At 36.6% G+C, this 15,939-nt stretch overlaps 1 protein-coding gene across 7 annotated transcripts in view; it reads left to right on the forward strand.

Annotated features, from left to right (window-relative positions):
• Positions 1 to 15,939, forward strand: part of LOC306992888 (uncharacterized protein) — a 97,341-nt gene that overhangs the window by 38,952 nt on the left and 42,450 nt on the right. For 6 of the 7 annotated variants that reach the window (XR_013796357.1, XR_013796358.1, XR_013796359.1 and 3 more), the window contains exon 4: positions 10,379 to 10,436. The exons of the other annotated variant lie outside the window; for it this stretch is intronic. Coding sequence is in view for 2 of the 6 variants with exons in the window: in XM_079602157.1 (XP_079458283.1) it covers positions 10,379 to 10,387 (9 nt within the window). In the remaining 4 variants the exon portion in view is untranslated. The remainder of the gene's footprint in view (positions 1 to 10,378; positions 10,437 to 15,939) is intronic. 7 annotated transcript variants of the gene reach the window in all.

Here is a 15,939-nt window from a genome sequence, read left to right on the forward strand (position 1 = left end):
GGAGTCAGCCGTTAATGTGAGGTAACCCGACTCCGAGTCAGTTCAGATCACATGGCGACAGCCCAGGAAAATGCCCTGGGGGCTCATCACAGTTTATTATATCTCCCTATGCTGAGAAGCAATTCTCAACAAAAAAAACCCTTGCTGTGTAAAACAGTTGTTAATTGCAGCAGATACTCAAGCATTTATTACAGTCTGAAATCAGCCTCTTTCTCTCTTTCCCTTTTGCGAGGATGATATTTGTGCACCATTAACCAAATGTTGCCATTGAGACAGTACTGCATGAATGCCCCCATCTGTAGATCATAGTATCTCCTTTCTCATGAAAACAATTACAGACCATTTGCATTTATGGAAAATATGGTCGCGGTGCATAAAACGTGGACGGCTCCATGTGCTGCTCTTGGCGCGTGTCGATGCTGCATGAATATTTCATTATATGGCCTGCAACAACTCATAGAAGTGCAGGCACTGTAATTGGCATCAGCTGTCAGTCAAAACACCATTAATTAGCACAATCATAACATAAACAAAATACTCTGGTCCTAATGAAGAATGGCGTTATTAGCATATCACACTGTATAATGCGTTAATCAGCGGCTAGCGCTAGATCTCAAGATATGTTTCTGTGCAGTAAAAGCAGCCACTGTAGGTTTTGTAGATTGGCTGACACCTGTGTAAATGTGTTGTTAGTGTTGTCGGTACTGACGGTTTAATGATGAGTCTTAAGTGGGGTAAATGCCGGAGCTGGTGTGTGTCACACAGACTGTGAAAGGCCTGCAGAGAGCTGATTGCCGGTTGACACAATGGCGCTACACACTTCCCCCACCCCTCACCACTGTTCTTTACCACCCATTAAACACCGTGGCTAGGTCAAGAGGTCGCTCTTATATAGGAGAGACACCAGACATCTCCACAGGACTGTAGAGCTGTGATGTGGCCTGGGAAACAGGTGGAATCCATCCATCCATCCGTTCATACATCCGTCCATACACTGTAAAAAAATATTTTCATGATTTGTTATCACAACTTTTTATCTTTTGTCAAATCAACTTCGATAACTAATGTGTGAAGATAACATACTATTTTGAGTTTCTGTTTATTAAACCATTTTTCTTCATTGTATTAACTCAAATTTTTAATTACAACAAACTCAAAATTTTAAGGCAACAAGGTAACTTGCTTTTTTAAGTTAAACCAACTTTTTTTTTTTACAGTGTACGTACGTCATTATTGGTTCTTTTGGTGAAAACGACGGACTTCTGTCGGTGACATTTGTACAGGACCAATCACTTAATTGGCTTGAACCTGTCTTAAAATACATAACACTGTTAAATATAATCTTCAGCAAATCTAAAAATTAATGTCAATTTTTATACTGTACATTACAATGTTGAGATTTTTAAATTCACTTATAGCAATTAAATTGATGGATTTACTTTATTTTTATTTTTATGTATTTGTAGGTTATTGGCCATAACATAAAAATAATTATTGGCTTATCGGTTTCCCTCCAACCACCTGACAACTTTTTCAAACTTTTTTTTTGTATTATTCACTAGGAATTGATTGGATTATGTGAAGTTGGAGAGAAGTAGTTGAAAAAGGAGAGAGCTTGGCGACATCAGCAAATATATTGCATTTCATTGATATATTAAATAGACAAAAACAGATGAATTGTTAAATTAAGACCAGGAAAGAAATCGGGTCAAAGTTTGTTATGTGACTTAAAAGGCAAGACAAAGGTGTTTAGGAAAATTTTACATTTTTACCTGACTATGAGTTTACAAAGTGAATATTGAGTAATCTGATGTTTTAGTTTTTCTTTACCGGTTTATGACTTCATACTTGCGCGCTCTCTCATGAAAAACAGAGGGCCTATTGTAGCAGTCCACCCACTGGGCTCATTGTGCCAGTCATCCGGTCGCTATAGGAACACATTTAGTATGTAAAGGAAGTGATCAGAGATTGGGTTCTCACACAAGTGGTGGTAATTTACACATCAAGACACATTGTCACATCAAGTCTCTGGAATGCTCGTTTGGCACACATGCACGCACATACATATGTACACACAAAGAAAACGCATTATGGGGCTTGTGATGGAGAGCCTGTGGCCCTTTCATGTTCTAGTGACACATAGCTAGTTAACGGAGTAAAAACTGAGTGATGTGAGCTTCTTATTCTTCAGACAGCGAGTGAAGTAAACACAGAGTAAAATCCAGAGAGTCCTCTTTTTCTTTTAAAAACACATTTGGAGTAAATTTCACATCATCCGGAGCCATACAATAGGTCTTCAAGTTATGCTACTGTACAACATTCACCAAAACAGATTATTTATTTGCTGTTGTTGATATAGGCTACGGTCAGTAGTACTTTCATCATATTTATTATTATTTTAGTGACTCGAGCATATATTTATCAGCATGATTTGGGTCATTGATACTTTCATTCAGTATGCATTCAAATGTATCAAAACTGAAGCAAGACATTTATTATGTTTAAATTTATAATGTAAAAACAAAATATTTATATTTCAAATAAATGCTGGTCTTTTGAACTTTCTATTCATTATAGAATCCTGATTTTTTTTTTTTTTTTTTTTTATCACGGTTTGCACAAAAATACACTAAAAATCCTGGGTTGTTTCAACCCACCTTTGGTTAAAATATGGACAAACCCAAAATTTAAACCAACATTACAGTATATGGCTATAATGAAATGTGACACTGCAAAATATTATCTGCTATGTATTAGTTAAAACGGTGGGAAAATTCAAGTTACATTTATTTATATAACACATCATACAATGCAGATTAATTCAAATAATCTTTACATAAATTAACAGGAAAATAACTGTTAATGTTGTGAAATTCATCAATTATGAAGCAAATTCAACTTCAGCTTTAAAGCAGCTCTACAGAAGATATTAGTGTCATTATACAGCTCAATTCAGTTCTAACTGTGTCAATGATGCAAAGCGTATCAATTATGAAACCAGTTCAATTCAGCTATAAGCAGCTCTACAGAAAAAGACTCATCTGAATGCAAGTGATAGAGTAATTCCCATAGCTCTTTAGTTACTATCAACACTACAGTGAAATTAAGTTTAAGTGATTGTTCACCACAAATTGAAAATTATGTCATAATTTACTCACCCTCATGTTGTTCCAAACCTGTATGAATTTTCTCTCTCTCTGTTGAACACAAAAGAAGATATTTTGAAGAATGTCGGTAACCAAACTTTTGTGGGGCATCATTGAATTCCATAGTATTATTTTCATATTATGGAAGTCAATGGGGACCAAAAACTGTTTAGTTACCGGTACTAACATTCTTCAAAATATCTTTTATTCTTTTGTGTTCAACAGAGGGAAGAAAATCACAACATTTATTTAACAATGAAAAAAACAAAAAAAAATTATCCTATTATAAGTGACCCATCAGCAACATTTCAAAATATTTTGGATAATTTCGTGAAATTTCATTTGAAACACATTTAAAGATTCTTCTTAGAATTAGAAAGCTTGCATTTAAAGATTCCCCAAATATTAGTAAAGAGAAAAAAAACATATTTGGGAAAATGGCAGACGGCAATGGTTGCTAAAGTTGATCTGTACATATAAATATACTGTCTATATATGCAAAATAATATAATATGCATCATAGTGAGTTGATGTTCTTAATAAACTAAGATGGCCTTGTATTACTTAAAAAAGAGAAGCTTTTGGTTGTAGATGAGCATACATACCGTTCAATATTATTAATTCTTTTTTTATATTTCATTATTTTAAAATGTCATTATTCCTGTGAAGACAGCTGAATTTCCAGCATCATTACTCCAGTCTTCAGTGTCACATGATCCTTCAGATATCTTCTAATATGCTGATTTACTGCTGTCAACAGCGATACATGTTTCTTAATATCAGGATTCATGGATGAATAGGACGTTTTAAAGAAAAGTATTTATTTCAAATAGATTTTATTGTAGCATTAAAAATTATCAATACAGTAATGCACAGTAATGCATCCTTGCGGAGTAAAACTGTTAATTTTATTAATAATAAAAAAATCGTCCTGACCTCAAACTTTTGAATGCTATATATGGATGGATACATACTTGCTTAACTGTGTGTGTGGGCGTGTGTGTGTGCGCGTAAATGTTATTGAGGAAGCTCAGTGCTGTGTATCACCTCCACTACAGATGGGCTGTGTGGGTGTACTCAGCTGGGCTTCCGCAATAGGCTATTTCCATAGTGCTTGACTGTGTCTATTTCACACATCAAAGATGCTGTCATCGAGGTCAGATAGACAGGAAGTGTGCCGTTATACAGGTCTCTTCACCTCCAGCTCGCGTTCTCTGCAGTGTTTTGTAGTGCACTTACAGTAGGCCCTGTGGTCAACTGATAAACAGCAGTTCTCGTTTCGCTAAATTATTAAACGCCATTTGAACAGCAGGACAGGAAGAGACTGCAGCGCTAAGAATAGCGAGATGTCAAAAATAGCTGGTCTTAAACCATAAGAGAGGCTTGATCATGAGAAATATGGACGTCAGGTACCCAGGTAACGCTCTGCTGGGACTCGTCCCATCTGTGCACTTGTAATGCAGCTGTAAATAAAGGAAACTGTAATCCGTTGATTGTTTAGACACAGATTTAAACAGTTCTTGGCACCCCTTTATCTTGTCTAATAATAAATTCATGATCTCTTAAAGCCTACGGGTGGCAGATTTAAAAATGTATTGTAGTTGTGTTTGAGGACTGATTATTTATTCATGAAAATCTGACTCTGTTTTTGACCAGAATCACATTTATTTACCTTAATATACCATGTTATCGTAAAAAGGTAAATGTTTCCGTTCTCTCTTCATATAAAAAGGCTCAATTGAGTTTCTGTTCTCAGGTCCGTATAAGTAATCAGACTCATCTGTTCAGTGTCGTACGGGAGGTTACAGATATACGCTCTGAGGAGGATGGGGCTGTTTGCTGCCGTAGCGGGTCAGCTGTGCTAATCCATTCATCTGTCAGCCGTAGAGCCGTTTGATTGACTTAGCAGAGGTCAGGCTCTACATTGACCTTGTCTGCCTATAAGAACAAGCCACTCTTCACTATGAGTCCGCAATATTAGTGTGCTTTATTGTCTTAGCGTTATTGGGATTGAAAATGCACCCTCATATATCAGGGAATGGTGTAACATAGTCAGTGGAAGGTGTTTCTTCAACTTTGGGCAGTTTTAACCCTGTGGACTTCTAAAGCTCTTCTTTCACACTCTCACTAGTTCATTTCATTTGTCCGCGAGCAATGTGGAAATGCATTAAAATGTTTTTACCTGTAATCTGTGATAGAAATTGTGGTTGTGGAAAATGTCTGACACAATTAAATATATTATAATAATGTTTTTAATGATAAAAAAGTTACATTATAATAAATACATTGAAATAATTGTCACAATCTGTATTGTGGCTTTCCAACACTCATCACTACTCAGGAGAATCGTAGGAGAGTAACAATGCATACACACTATAACCAAAGACAAGAACCGATAACAACTAAACCAAACAAAGGTATTTGCACATTTTCTGTACTATTATAATTGTATATAATTATATTATAAATTATATTCTGTATAAATATTCTATTATAATTACTCATCTTAAGCATGCTACTGTAGTAAGTGTGCTTGACAGTGTCCCATCTAACATGAAACGCTCTCAGAACTTTAACGTTCTGGCATGGTTCTCTCAAAGTTATGAACAAACATTCTTCTAGTAACATTAACAATGTTCAATTAACTAGTCTTTAAAAATATTCTTAAAAAGTTAGCACAAAATGTTATTTATAAATAATTCATGGAGTGTTTTTACCTGAAACTTTTAGTTGAATGTTAAATGTTAAATGTTACTACTCGTTTCAGAATGTTCAGAGAACATTCAAATGTAATACCATTTTTATTTTTACACAGTAATTATCTAAATGTTTTTGTTTTTTTTCCGATTATAGTTCAGATTGAATGTCTAGGACAAGGGTAAAACTAGATAAAATACTATTCAAAAGAAGCAAAAATTATGAAAAAAATCTAAACCGTTTTAATGTGACCTTCATATAACAATAAAATTAATATTTTTTCGATTCAAAACACCAGGGACATAAACTTTTCTGTGAAGAAACACCTGGAACTTCATGTCTTAGTCTTTAAAAATCATGTCTTTAAACATCCTTTTATTAATAGGGAATGGCTCATTTTGTGATGCAAACACTCACTTCCTTAAGAAGACAAGACATCATTTCTTATGGTCTGCAGAAAAAGTACCCAAGCATTATCTGTTTTTGCCATCAAGGTGGGAGGGAGTGAAGCCCACGACCAGTGCGTGACGGTCAATGGAGGAAAATGAGCGCTGATGGCTCATAATGCATAGGGTGATTTCTCACATCCCACATTAACTCTTACAGCAAGTCCCTTACTGTATATAAATGTTGTGTAGCAAGACTCTGTTTTCACTCCCTACACGTGTCCCTGTGATGGGTTTCAAATGTTTGTGTAAACAGCTGCGGCAGACTGCTGTCTCCTTCGGAGGGCAGATTAGCTTCACTGGAACACCAGGAAGGAATTTGCTCCACATTTTTGTGCAAAGAAGGAAGTCTTGAAAGAAAGAGACCTGGACATTCCTACTGTCTGAAGAAGCGGTTAGCGGTGCTCTGTCTTGACCTCTTCCTTATTTGGCTCACTGTGAGATTTATAGACTTTGCAAGTAGAACTGCTACATTGTTTTAGCCACTGATAACAAATATTCAGTGTTGGACAAGCTACTCAAAAAAGCTGCACTATCCTTTAGAGTAAGTAGCTAGTTACATTAGCTTGCTACATTTAAAGTAATTCAAATTTTTTTCTAAATATAGCTATTTAATAAGTAATTTCATTAGCTTGCTAAATTTAACGTAATTCAGATTTTTTCTAAATATATTTAGAATAAGTAGTTACATAATTGCTACATTTTAGGTAATACATTTTAGGTAATACATAATATAATAAAAGTCCTCTCAGGAAGTTCATATTTTTGAGTTGAGACGTCATACGACATCAGGAGCATTTAAATCAGTTTGGTCAAGCAAGGCTTTTTAACTACTAATATCATATTTTGTAATGTGTTACTTTTTTTTTTTGTTCTTTACGATCTAAAGTATCTTACAGTTTCACCAAATGATTTGGTTGCTTGTGTGAGTGAACTGCTCGAACAATTAAAATGAACAAAGGAGAGATTCATTTTCTGATATTGGCAGTTCTAAACAGCTGTAGCTACTAAAATTATATGACTTTAACTACATATATAATATAAATGCATACATGCATAAAAGTCATAATTTCAGTAGCTACAGCTGCTGTGAGTGAAATACAGTACCGTTTGGAAACATTACTATTTTTTTGTTTATGTTTTTGAAAGAAGTCTCTTATGCTCATCAAGCTTGCATTTATTTGATCAAAAATACAGAAAAGGCAGTAATATAGTAAAAATATTATTACAATGTCAAATAATGGTTTTCTGTTTTAATATAATTTATGTGATTCAAAGCTGAATTTTCATCAGCTATTACTCCAGTCTTCAGTGTCACACGATCCTTCAAAGATCATTCTGATACGCAGGTGACCTTTTAAAGACACTTATAAGTGTTGTCAAGGGATGACAGGATTAATTTGACACTTCCATGTACTACTTCCCTTCCTGTGCACTATAGTTTTAAACAACACGCTGCTCATTTGATAATAATCCAGATTTTTTTTAAGATACAGTTACGTTGTTGAAGGAACAGGTCTTTTGTTGAATAATCTTCTTAATCTTTGTCAAATCCCACCATTTTGCATTGGATTAGGTGTATTCATTATTAGATCCTTGTGGTTGTAATTAAATGTTGAAGCAGCATAAGCCCAATTATCTGAAGAGAGTCTGTTTCTGGACACTCTAAAGCGACAGGTCGTCTGGGGACCCTCCACAGCCACAGATGGGGACCACCATGCAGGCTTTTGCACAGTTCCCTCCAAAACTCACTCAAGCTGTTCCAATGCCTGACTCTGGGGGTTCAATTATTTAACAAGTCCTGGCTTGCTTTGGGAAGCACTGTGGGAATTATCTGGACATGTACAAACACACAAACGCAATATTGTACACTATATTAAACCATTTCTAGCTAAATCAATCAGCCATATTGTCAGAAAATGACTAACATTGGGAAATAGCCCTATGTCATTTAATTAAACAAAAATGCTCACAACGTTAAGATATTTACAATTTAATCACAGTTACATTTTATACATCTTGAAAGGGAGTTGCAAAAACAGTGACACTTTTTGTTTTTGACACAGGTTTCCTAAACACTTTGTCTTCTATTGGTAGAATAGACAGATAGTCGCGCCCCAAACTCACGCCATTGGTTGAGCCAAAGTTATTGTCAGACAGATTGTGATGGTCAAACAAACAAATGACATCACATTGTTTACACTTTTCAGGGGAATCATACTAAAAAATGGCATTTTTACTGCAGTATTTTAACATTTAAAAATTACTTTTAATTAAACATATTGACTTGTAATATTTACACACAAGCACACAACATACTGAACATTTCTCTCTGTCATGCATAATGTATAGTGTTTGAATATAAAGCCCTGGCAAAAGCATTTATCACCAATTTAATAAATGTAGAAATTACACTTTTCAAACAGGTTTCCTGAACACTTTCTTTGTCTTCTATTGGCTGTACAAACAGATAATCACGCCCCAAACTCACGCCATTGGTTGAGCCAAAGTTGCTGATGTCAGGCGGATTGTGATCGTCAAACAAACAAAAGAGTTACATTTATATTCACTTTTCAGTACAATCATCCTACAAAAACTGTCAGAGCAGTATTTTAATAACTAAAATTTTGTTATTTTACTTTGTTTTGATGGTCCCTTTAACACATTTAGTTGACTATAAGTAATGTTGCACCTACATGTCTACTATCTCTCATTAGAGTGTTAGTAGAGTATTAGCAAACTGGTGGGTTATGGTTAGAATAAGTTGACATGTAGTTGCAAAGTTACTTATAGTCAGTATAATGTCTGTCGAAGGATCATCACAATTTAGAACAGATATTAAGCAGACAGATATTAGTTGACATGTAGTTGCAAAGTTGCTTATAGTCAACAGAATGTTCAAACCATCAAAATAAAGTTTTACCAAAATGTTAAATTTCAAACATATTTATTGTAACACACAAGCACACATAAACATACTCAAAATGTCTCTATGTAAAACATAATATACAGTGACTGATTACAATCACATGTGCTAAAGCACTGGGAAAATGTATCACCAAAAATGTGACTCTTCAATCTGATGACACATAACTTATGACTAAATGAAAGCTGTCTGTAGCCAGAAAACTGCACAGTTCCTCATGACCAACCTTATTTTAGAAGGCAGAAGTATGCTATATTTGTAATGCATACGTTTGCGATGTTGCACAATTTATTTAGAATTTTTTTAATCAAAGAAATCTTAAGTCAAAGAAATTGGACCTGTAAATAGACCACAGGCAGCGCTGGTTCAATGCAATTTTACACATAGCACCAGAAGAAGCTTTGCTCATTAATTTATAATGATGAGCAATAGGAACTTGTGGTTCCTGATTCTAGTTCAATACACACACACACACACACACACACACACACACAGTGTACTGATAATGACCAGCTCAACAACATTCATTAAAACATTCCCCTGCTCCCTGTTTCCAGGGAAAACTCCTGGACAAGGGCACGAGGATGATAAAAAGGGGAGCACTTCATAATTTCAGCCAGACATTTTTCTTTCTTCCCCCCCCCCCCCCCATGCACTCAGAAGATACGATGGGGCATTCATCATGGCGCACACAGTGCTAATTTCCCTGTAGGCAATATGCTCCATTTCAACCTTGCTGCTGTCTTCACAACAGCCACCGCTGGTTTCTTCTTCCCTCCTATCTCTCTCACTTTCTCTCGTGCTAAAATGCTGATTTGGGTAAGAGTGCTTATTACCCTCCCCCCACAACGAGATTAATTAAACCCAGGGTCCTATGAATGCCCAGATGGTTCTTCTATAGTTCCAATGAGCTTAATCTCCATGCGGTCTCTAATCTACTTCTCGTTTAAGGAATTGCCTCAAAAAAACGCCTTGATCGGTCGACTTCAATTTCAAAAACGCCTTTTTAGTTTTATCTGAATGAGAGCAGAACTGATACGGCCTCTGAGAGTTTTTCCATGTTACCCTCCTAGCATAGCTATTTTGGCTAATGCGTGATGATATTCTAGGGAGATGTGTTTGCTTTGTGTTGTGCTTTGTTACCTACTTGTCTGTCATTGCAGATTTGGTGATCGCAGACGCAGAGCTCAGCTGACATGGCCACATCCAGCACGCCTCCAGGTCGGCTGTTCTCTCCTCTCCAGTTTCTGCTGCCAGTGTTTTAGGTTTAGCGCTAACTATTAATACACAGCGCCATGGTGCAACCTTGTGCTGCTACATGTCTAAATCATTTTAATGCCAATTAGTCATGTCACCTAATGAGTCTTCCTTATTGTGGGGCTGTACATGAGACGTGGCTATTTGAAGCTAATCACTGCATATTTTCTAATTATCCCTACATGCAAATAGCTTAAATGATCATGTTTGTCACAATGCTAATATAGCTTTGGTCCTCTGAGATTATTACACCAGTAATTGCAGGAAAGCAGGCATTTTCTAGTTTCCCAATAGCCTCAGGGCTCAGGCAGTGCCTTAGAATTTCATTTTGAGGGTTTGGAAATGCTCAACATTTGTGTTGGTGAAAATGCAGCAATTCCGCATGCAACGATTTCAGATGTTTACATCATAGACAATTGCACAACTGTGTTGTTTATGAGCTCAGATCATTTCTGTTTGTATAAAGAAGCTGTTTTGGTGGGATATTTACTTACTACGGTGGTGCTACGTTGAGAGAGCCAAATGTTTTTTTTAGGGAATCAACCAATGAAAAGTTTACTTACATTTTTAAAATTATAGACAATTATTGTAAAATTATTTACTTTTTTTATGTATTTTTATTTATTTTATTATATTATTTTTACACTATGGTTCAAAAGTTTCTTATGCTTACCAAGGCTGCATTTATTTGATAAAAATACTATAATATTAATATTATAGTAATAGTAAAAACAGTAATATTGTGAAATATTATTATAATTTCAAGTAACTGTTTTCTATTTGAATATATTTTAAAATGTAATTTATTCCTGGTGGCAAAGCTGCATTTTCAGCATCATTACTCCAATCAGTGTCACATGATCCAGAAATCAGTGTCACATGATCCAGAATCCAGTGTCACGTGATGATGCCGATTTCTTATCATTATCAAGTAAAAAATAACTTTGCTGTTTTTTACCTTTCTTTGATCAATAGATCTAAACCTTTAAGCTAAATCTTGTGCAACAATGTAAAAGTCTTTAATCTCGTTTTAATTCAATTGAATGCACATTTGCTGAATAAAAGTATTAATTAAATATTACTGACCCTTTTGAACTATAGTGCATATTTATGCATTTATAAATTTGTATTATTATTAATGATTAAAAAACATTATACAGGAGATGGATGACAAAAGATGCTGGATAAATGTCCCTTAGTCTCTCGTTCTATATCTTTCCAAATCTTTGCAACACCGTCTCAATGTAAAGTGAGATGATATGAGATTTTCAGAGTTAAAAATCACCTGAGATTTATTGCACATCACCTGAGCTGATCCGCCACAGGCACCCCATCCTTCGCGTGCACATGTAATGACTGAACCTTAATGCACGCGTACATACTCAATCGATCAGAGCTGCAGTGAAGTTGCATGTGCTAAATTGCCCTCAATCGACCACTCTGTCCAGCAGCCTGGAGAAATGAAGGCTGGAGAAATGGCATTGGACTTGTCTTTGCTTTCCACATGGACGAGCATGTCCAGCCCCAGGGGCAGCCAGAGAGGTCACATTCTGACACTAGTCTGCTCTGCACTGAAATGACCCCCGGCTTTCCTAGCCCTCGGGCTCCGTATGCCGGCCCCTTTACGGAGTCACCCAGAGGGAGGGCCAGTGACAAGAGGGGAGTTTTCAATTAGATAGCTGAGTGAGCAAAGAGCCTCTCTGAGCGGCTCATTAAAACACTTTGTACTTATCCGACGTCTGCCAAACAAAAGCCAAAGTATGCTTCTAGATGGACCGTGGATGATAAAAGTGAAAAGTGGTACATGATTAGTAAATATTAAAAATGTAATGGAGGGTTAAGATGCCCACCGAGGAGACAAGAGGAAATAATGCTGCAAAGGGCCCAACAAAAAGTAATCCAGCTTTCACATTACTGTCAGTGGCTCCTACACAATACCCATCAGGGAGTCCCTGGTGATTGTTCATTAGCAAACTCAGTGGGAGTCTACATTCGCAAAAAAGCACTTCACAATCTCTGTAGATGCCCATTCATTTACCAGAGAATAGCAAAACTGGCTATTTAATATTCATGAAATATTAGAACATAAAACGAAAGAACGAGAGAGAAAAAAATAACCCCTCCTAAATTTTGCTGACATATCAACGTTGTTGTTCTATTTTGAAAACACAAGTGACCTTTTTATTTTGTTCTTGCCCGTAATTAGCACATTTAATTTGAAAGTAATTGAGGATGATTTTGCCAGAACAGTTAGGAGTGTATCGTGCCTTTTGTGTTATCTGTGTGTAGCTACTGTATCATTCTGTGCTGTCGACTTGTACATTACGCCTGAGCAGAGAAAAGCCCAGAGCCATTAATGTTAATGTGTGTGTGCATCTTCCCTTAGTACCACTGAGACTCTATATATAGAGCTGTAATGATAGCCAGCTTCAGGAGATAAGAACAGAGAATTAATAAGGTACGTTAGAGGATCCTCACATCGCCTCAAGACTGGCAGATCTGCTGTGGAACATCCACAGAGCTGCAGACGTGTTGAGCTTTTGTTAGCAGCGCTGTAGAAAGCATTAAGTCTGTGTTTCTCAATCTGCAAAAAAAGTAGGGTGAGAAAGAGAGAAAATAAATGACACGCTCTTGCAAAAAAAAGACTAAAAAGGGTTTTACTGCCTGAACCTTTTTAGAAGCCCCTTGAAATGCCTTTATGAGCATTTCAGACAGTTTTTGTCCCCTTTTTACATGGCCTGTAGCCTTGCAGGTCACAGTAGGATGCTTGGACAACAATTTATATATCCATCATGCATATTGTGTACATATTATGTGGGCAAGACATTTGGGCTGCATTTGAATTAGCATGCTTTCAGTCTTCTGAATGCTTTCAAACCGTTCATGTTTGGGGTCGGTACGTTTTTTTAAGTATCTTCTTATGCTCACTAAGGCTGCAATTATTTGATCTAAAGTAAACTGTAATAATGTGAAATATTATTATAATCTAATATAAAGGTTTTTTTTAAATGTAAATGATTCCTGATCATCACAAAGCTGAATTTTCAGTATCATTACTCTAGTCTTCTGTGTCATGATCCTTCAGAAATGGTAAATGGACTGCATTTATATAGTGCTTTAACAGAGCCATGGCCACCAAAGCGCTTTACATATTGCCTCACATTCACCCATTCATGCACTCATTCATACACCGACGTCAAAATCATTCTAATGCCGTTTTGCTGCTAAAGAAACATTTTGTGTTATTATTATTAATGTTGAAAACAGTTGTGCTGCCTAAAAAAAATCTTTTGTAAAGTGTATACTGTTACAATTAATCAATTTAGTGAATCCTTGCTGAATAAAAGTTTTTTTTATTAAAAATAAAATCTTACTGATCCAAAAACGGTAGAGTATCATGTACTGCATTACTTCTGCCATTCATGAAGTATTTTCTGTAGATATGCAGGTGTGTTGTATGAATGCATTGACATGCATACTGAGTGATTGACCTCGAACCTATACGTTCTTTGACCTATGACATTCTTCATTTTGCATTTAGTGTCACAGGGAGTTGTGAAAATTTGGACGCAAGAATTAACTAAATGCCACACAATTTCTATTTCCATTATTTCTTTGTTTTTTTTCAATTCTGTGGTTCTCCAGAAAACCTTTATTCCTAAGAGTGTATATGAGAGTTTCATTCCATCTATAGAATTCGATAAAGCAGTTGTGCCAAAGTGCAAACATGTTGCAATTCTCATTTCATTTAGCAGACGGTCTCATCGGCGGAGTGCGTTTCTGCAAGTGGTGAAACTCATTTGCTCTGTTTACAGTCAGCGTCAGGATAAAATCTCCACAAAGACTCAATCCTCAGATACACTGTTGCAGCAGAACTGCAGCCTTATGCTCGGGTAAAACTGGGACACGGGCCACTAGTTAGACATATGGAGCCAAACTTAATGCCAGCTGCTTTGCTGTACATCGCTACTTTCGAGTACAGAACAACTTTCATGTGTGAAGTACACATAGGGTTAGGACACTATACTGCTGCCATGGGCAAGGTCTCAGTCTGGAGAACGTGTCAGCAATCTGTTAAACTTGTAGTATATTTATCATCTCCATTTTTTAGCATGACCAATTAAGCATCTAACAATAGTTGACCTTCTTTTAAGTGTGTTTAAAGACTGTTTAATTAAATAAAAAAAGTGGTAATCTGCACACTGGTGATGTTTTCCTCAAGAGCTTTGTTTTTTATTGTCACTTGCTGTTTAAGAAGCTCAGCTTTGTCCGGCGTCAGCATTCAGATTCAAAAGACGAGGTCAAGAGGTTAAGTAGCCCAAGAATTTGCCCAGATATCTCCCGCTAAAACGTGCACCAGGAGACAGGCAAGCGAAAGAACAGGAAGATAAGTCTGACTAATGGCACCTCAGACTGCGTTTCAATGCACTCTCTTGTTGCAAGGGCCCAAACTAGTTTGCCCTCTCTAGAGGTCACAATCCCTTTTATATTCTCTTTAGTCACAGATCATGTGACAACATTCCCCTGGGGCCAGGGAGAAAAAGTAGCGCAGATTGTCCCAGCATCTGTTTACTGCATTTTACATTGAATGATTCCACAGAGTAAAATTCACTTAATGATTAGCTGATCAATACTTTCTGTTGCTTTTACAGCAGGGATATCTTGAATATCCCAGTTTGGATACAATACAGCGCTTTGTACTGTGATCGATCTACAAATCTTATCGATTTCAAATCTAGAAATGAGCAACGGCTGTTTACAGGCATCAGGGATAGAAATGAACTGCTGTGCTGTTGAAGGGAATGAGGCGGTTGAGCCTGAGAGTTGCTCTTGACTCTATAGATGCTCTGGCTGAGAGGTCTCACCTGTTTCCAGCCTGTAGACCATCTGTTTGGAGTTAAACTGAACAATACAGCTCCTGACTGGAGTGATTGAGGACTGCTGGTCTCATTTCTACCGCAGTTTAATGTTCAACAGCTTTATTTATACATGTTCAGATCTTACATTTTCTGTTGGTTAATGTTTTAGGCTCTTCGAACAACTTTGTCGAAGCTCATTATGCATTGTGGTATCATATGATACTGTACTTGTCACGGGTTGGTTCCACAATGCATCAAGTAGAGAATCCGTTTGCAGCAGTCTAATTTTATTAAACGAAATCAAATCAAATAAAAACAAACCAACATTAACATTGAAGACAACTAACTAAACAGAGTGGTTAAATACACTGAGACTAAACAAGATGATTGACTAGCAACAATAGTCGAAGAAGAGCGGGAAGATGGGAGCCAATGAAACAGAGGGTGCATCTCAATCATCTCCCTTGTTCAGGAGGCAAGGCCCTGATCAGGGAGTCGGACATTTTAAGGGCTGTTTCAATCGCAGAAACTTTCCAGTGCACTGAAACGCTCGCTCCCTAAAAAGTCCCACAATGCACCGTGAAAACCAGGGAGCATCGATGCTCACT

Source organism: Phoxinus phoxinus, assembly GCF_949152265.1.
Source record: "Phoxinus phoxinus genome assembly, chromosome: 24".
NCBI lineage: Eukaryota > Metazoa > Chordata > Actinopteri > Cypriniformes > Leuciscidae > Phoxinus > Phoxinus phoxinus.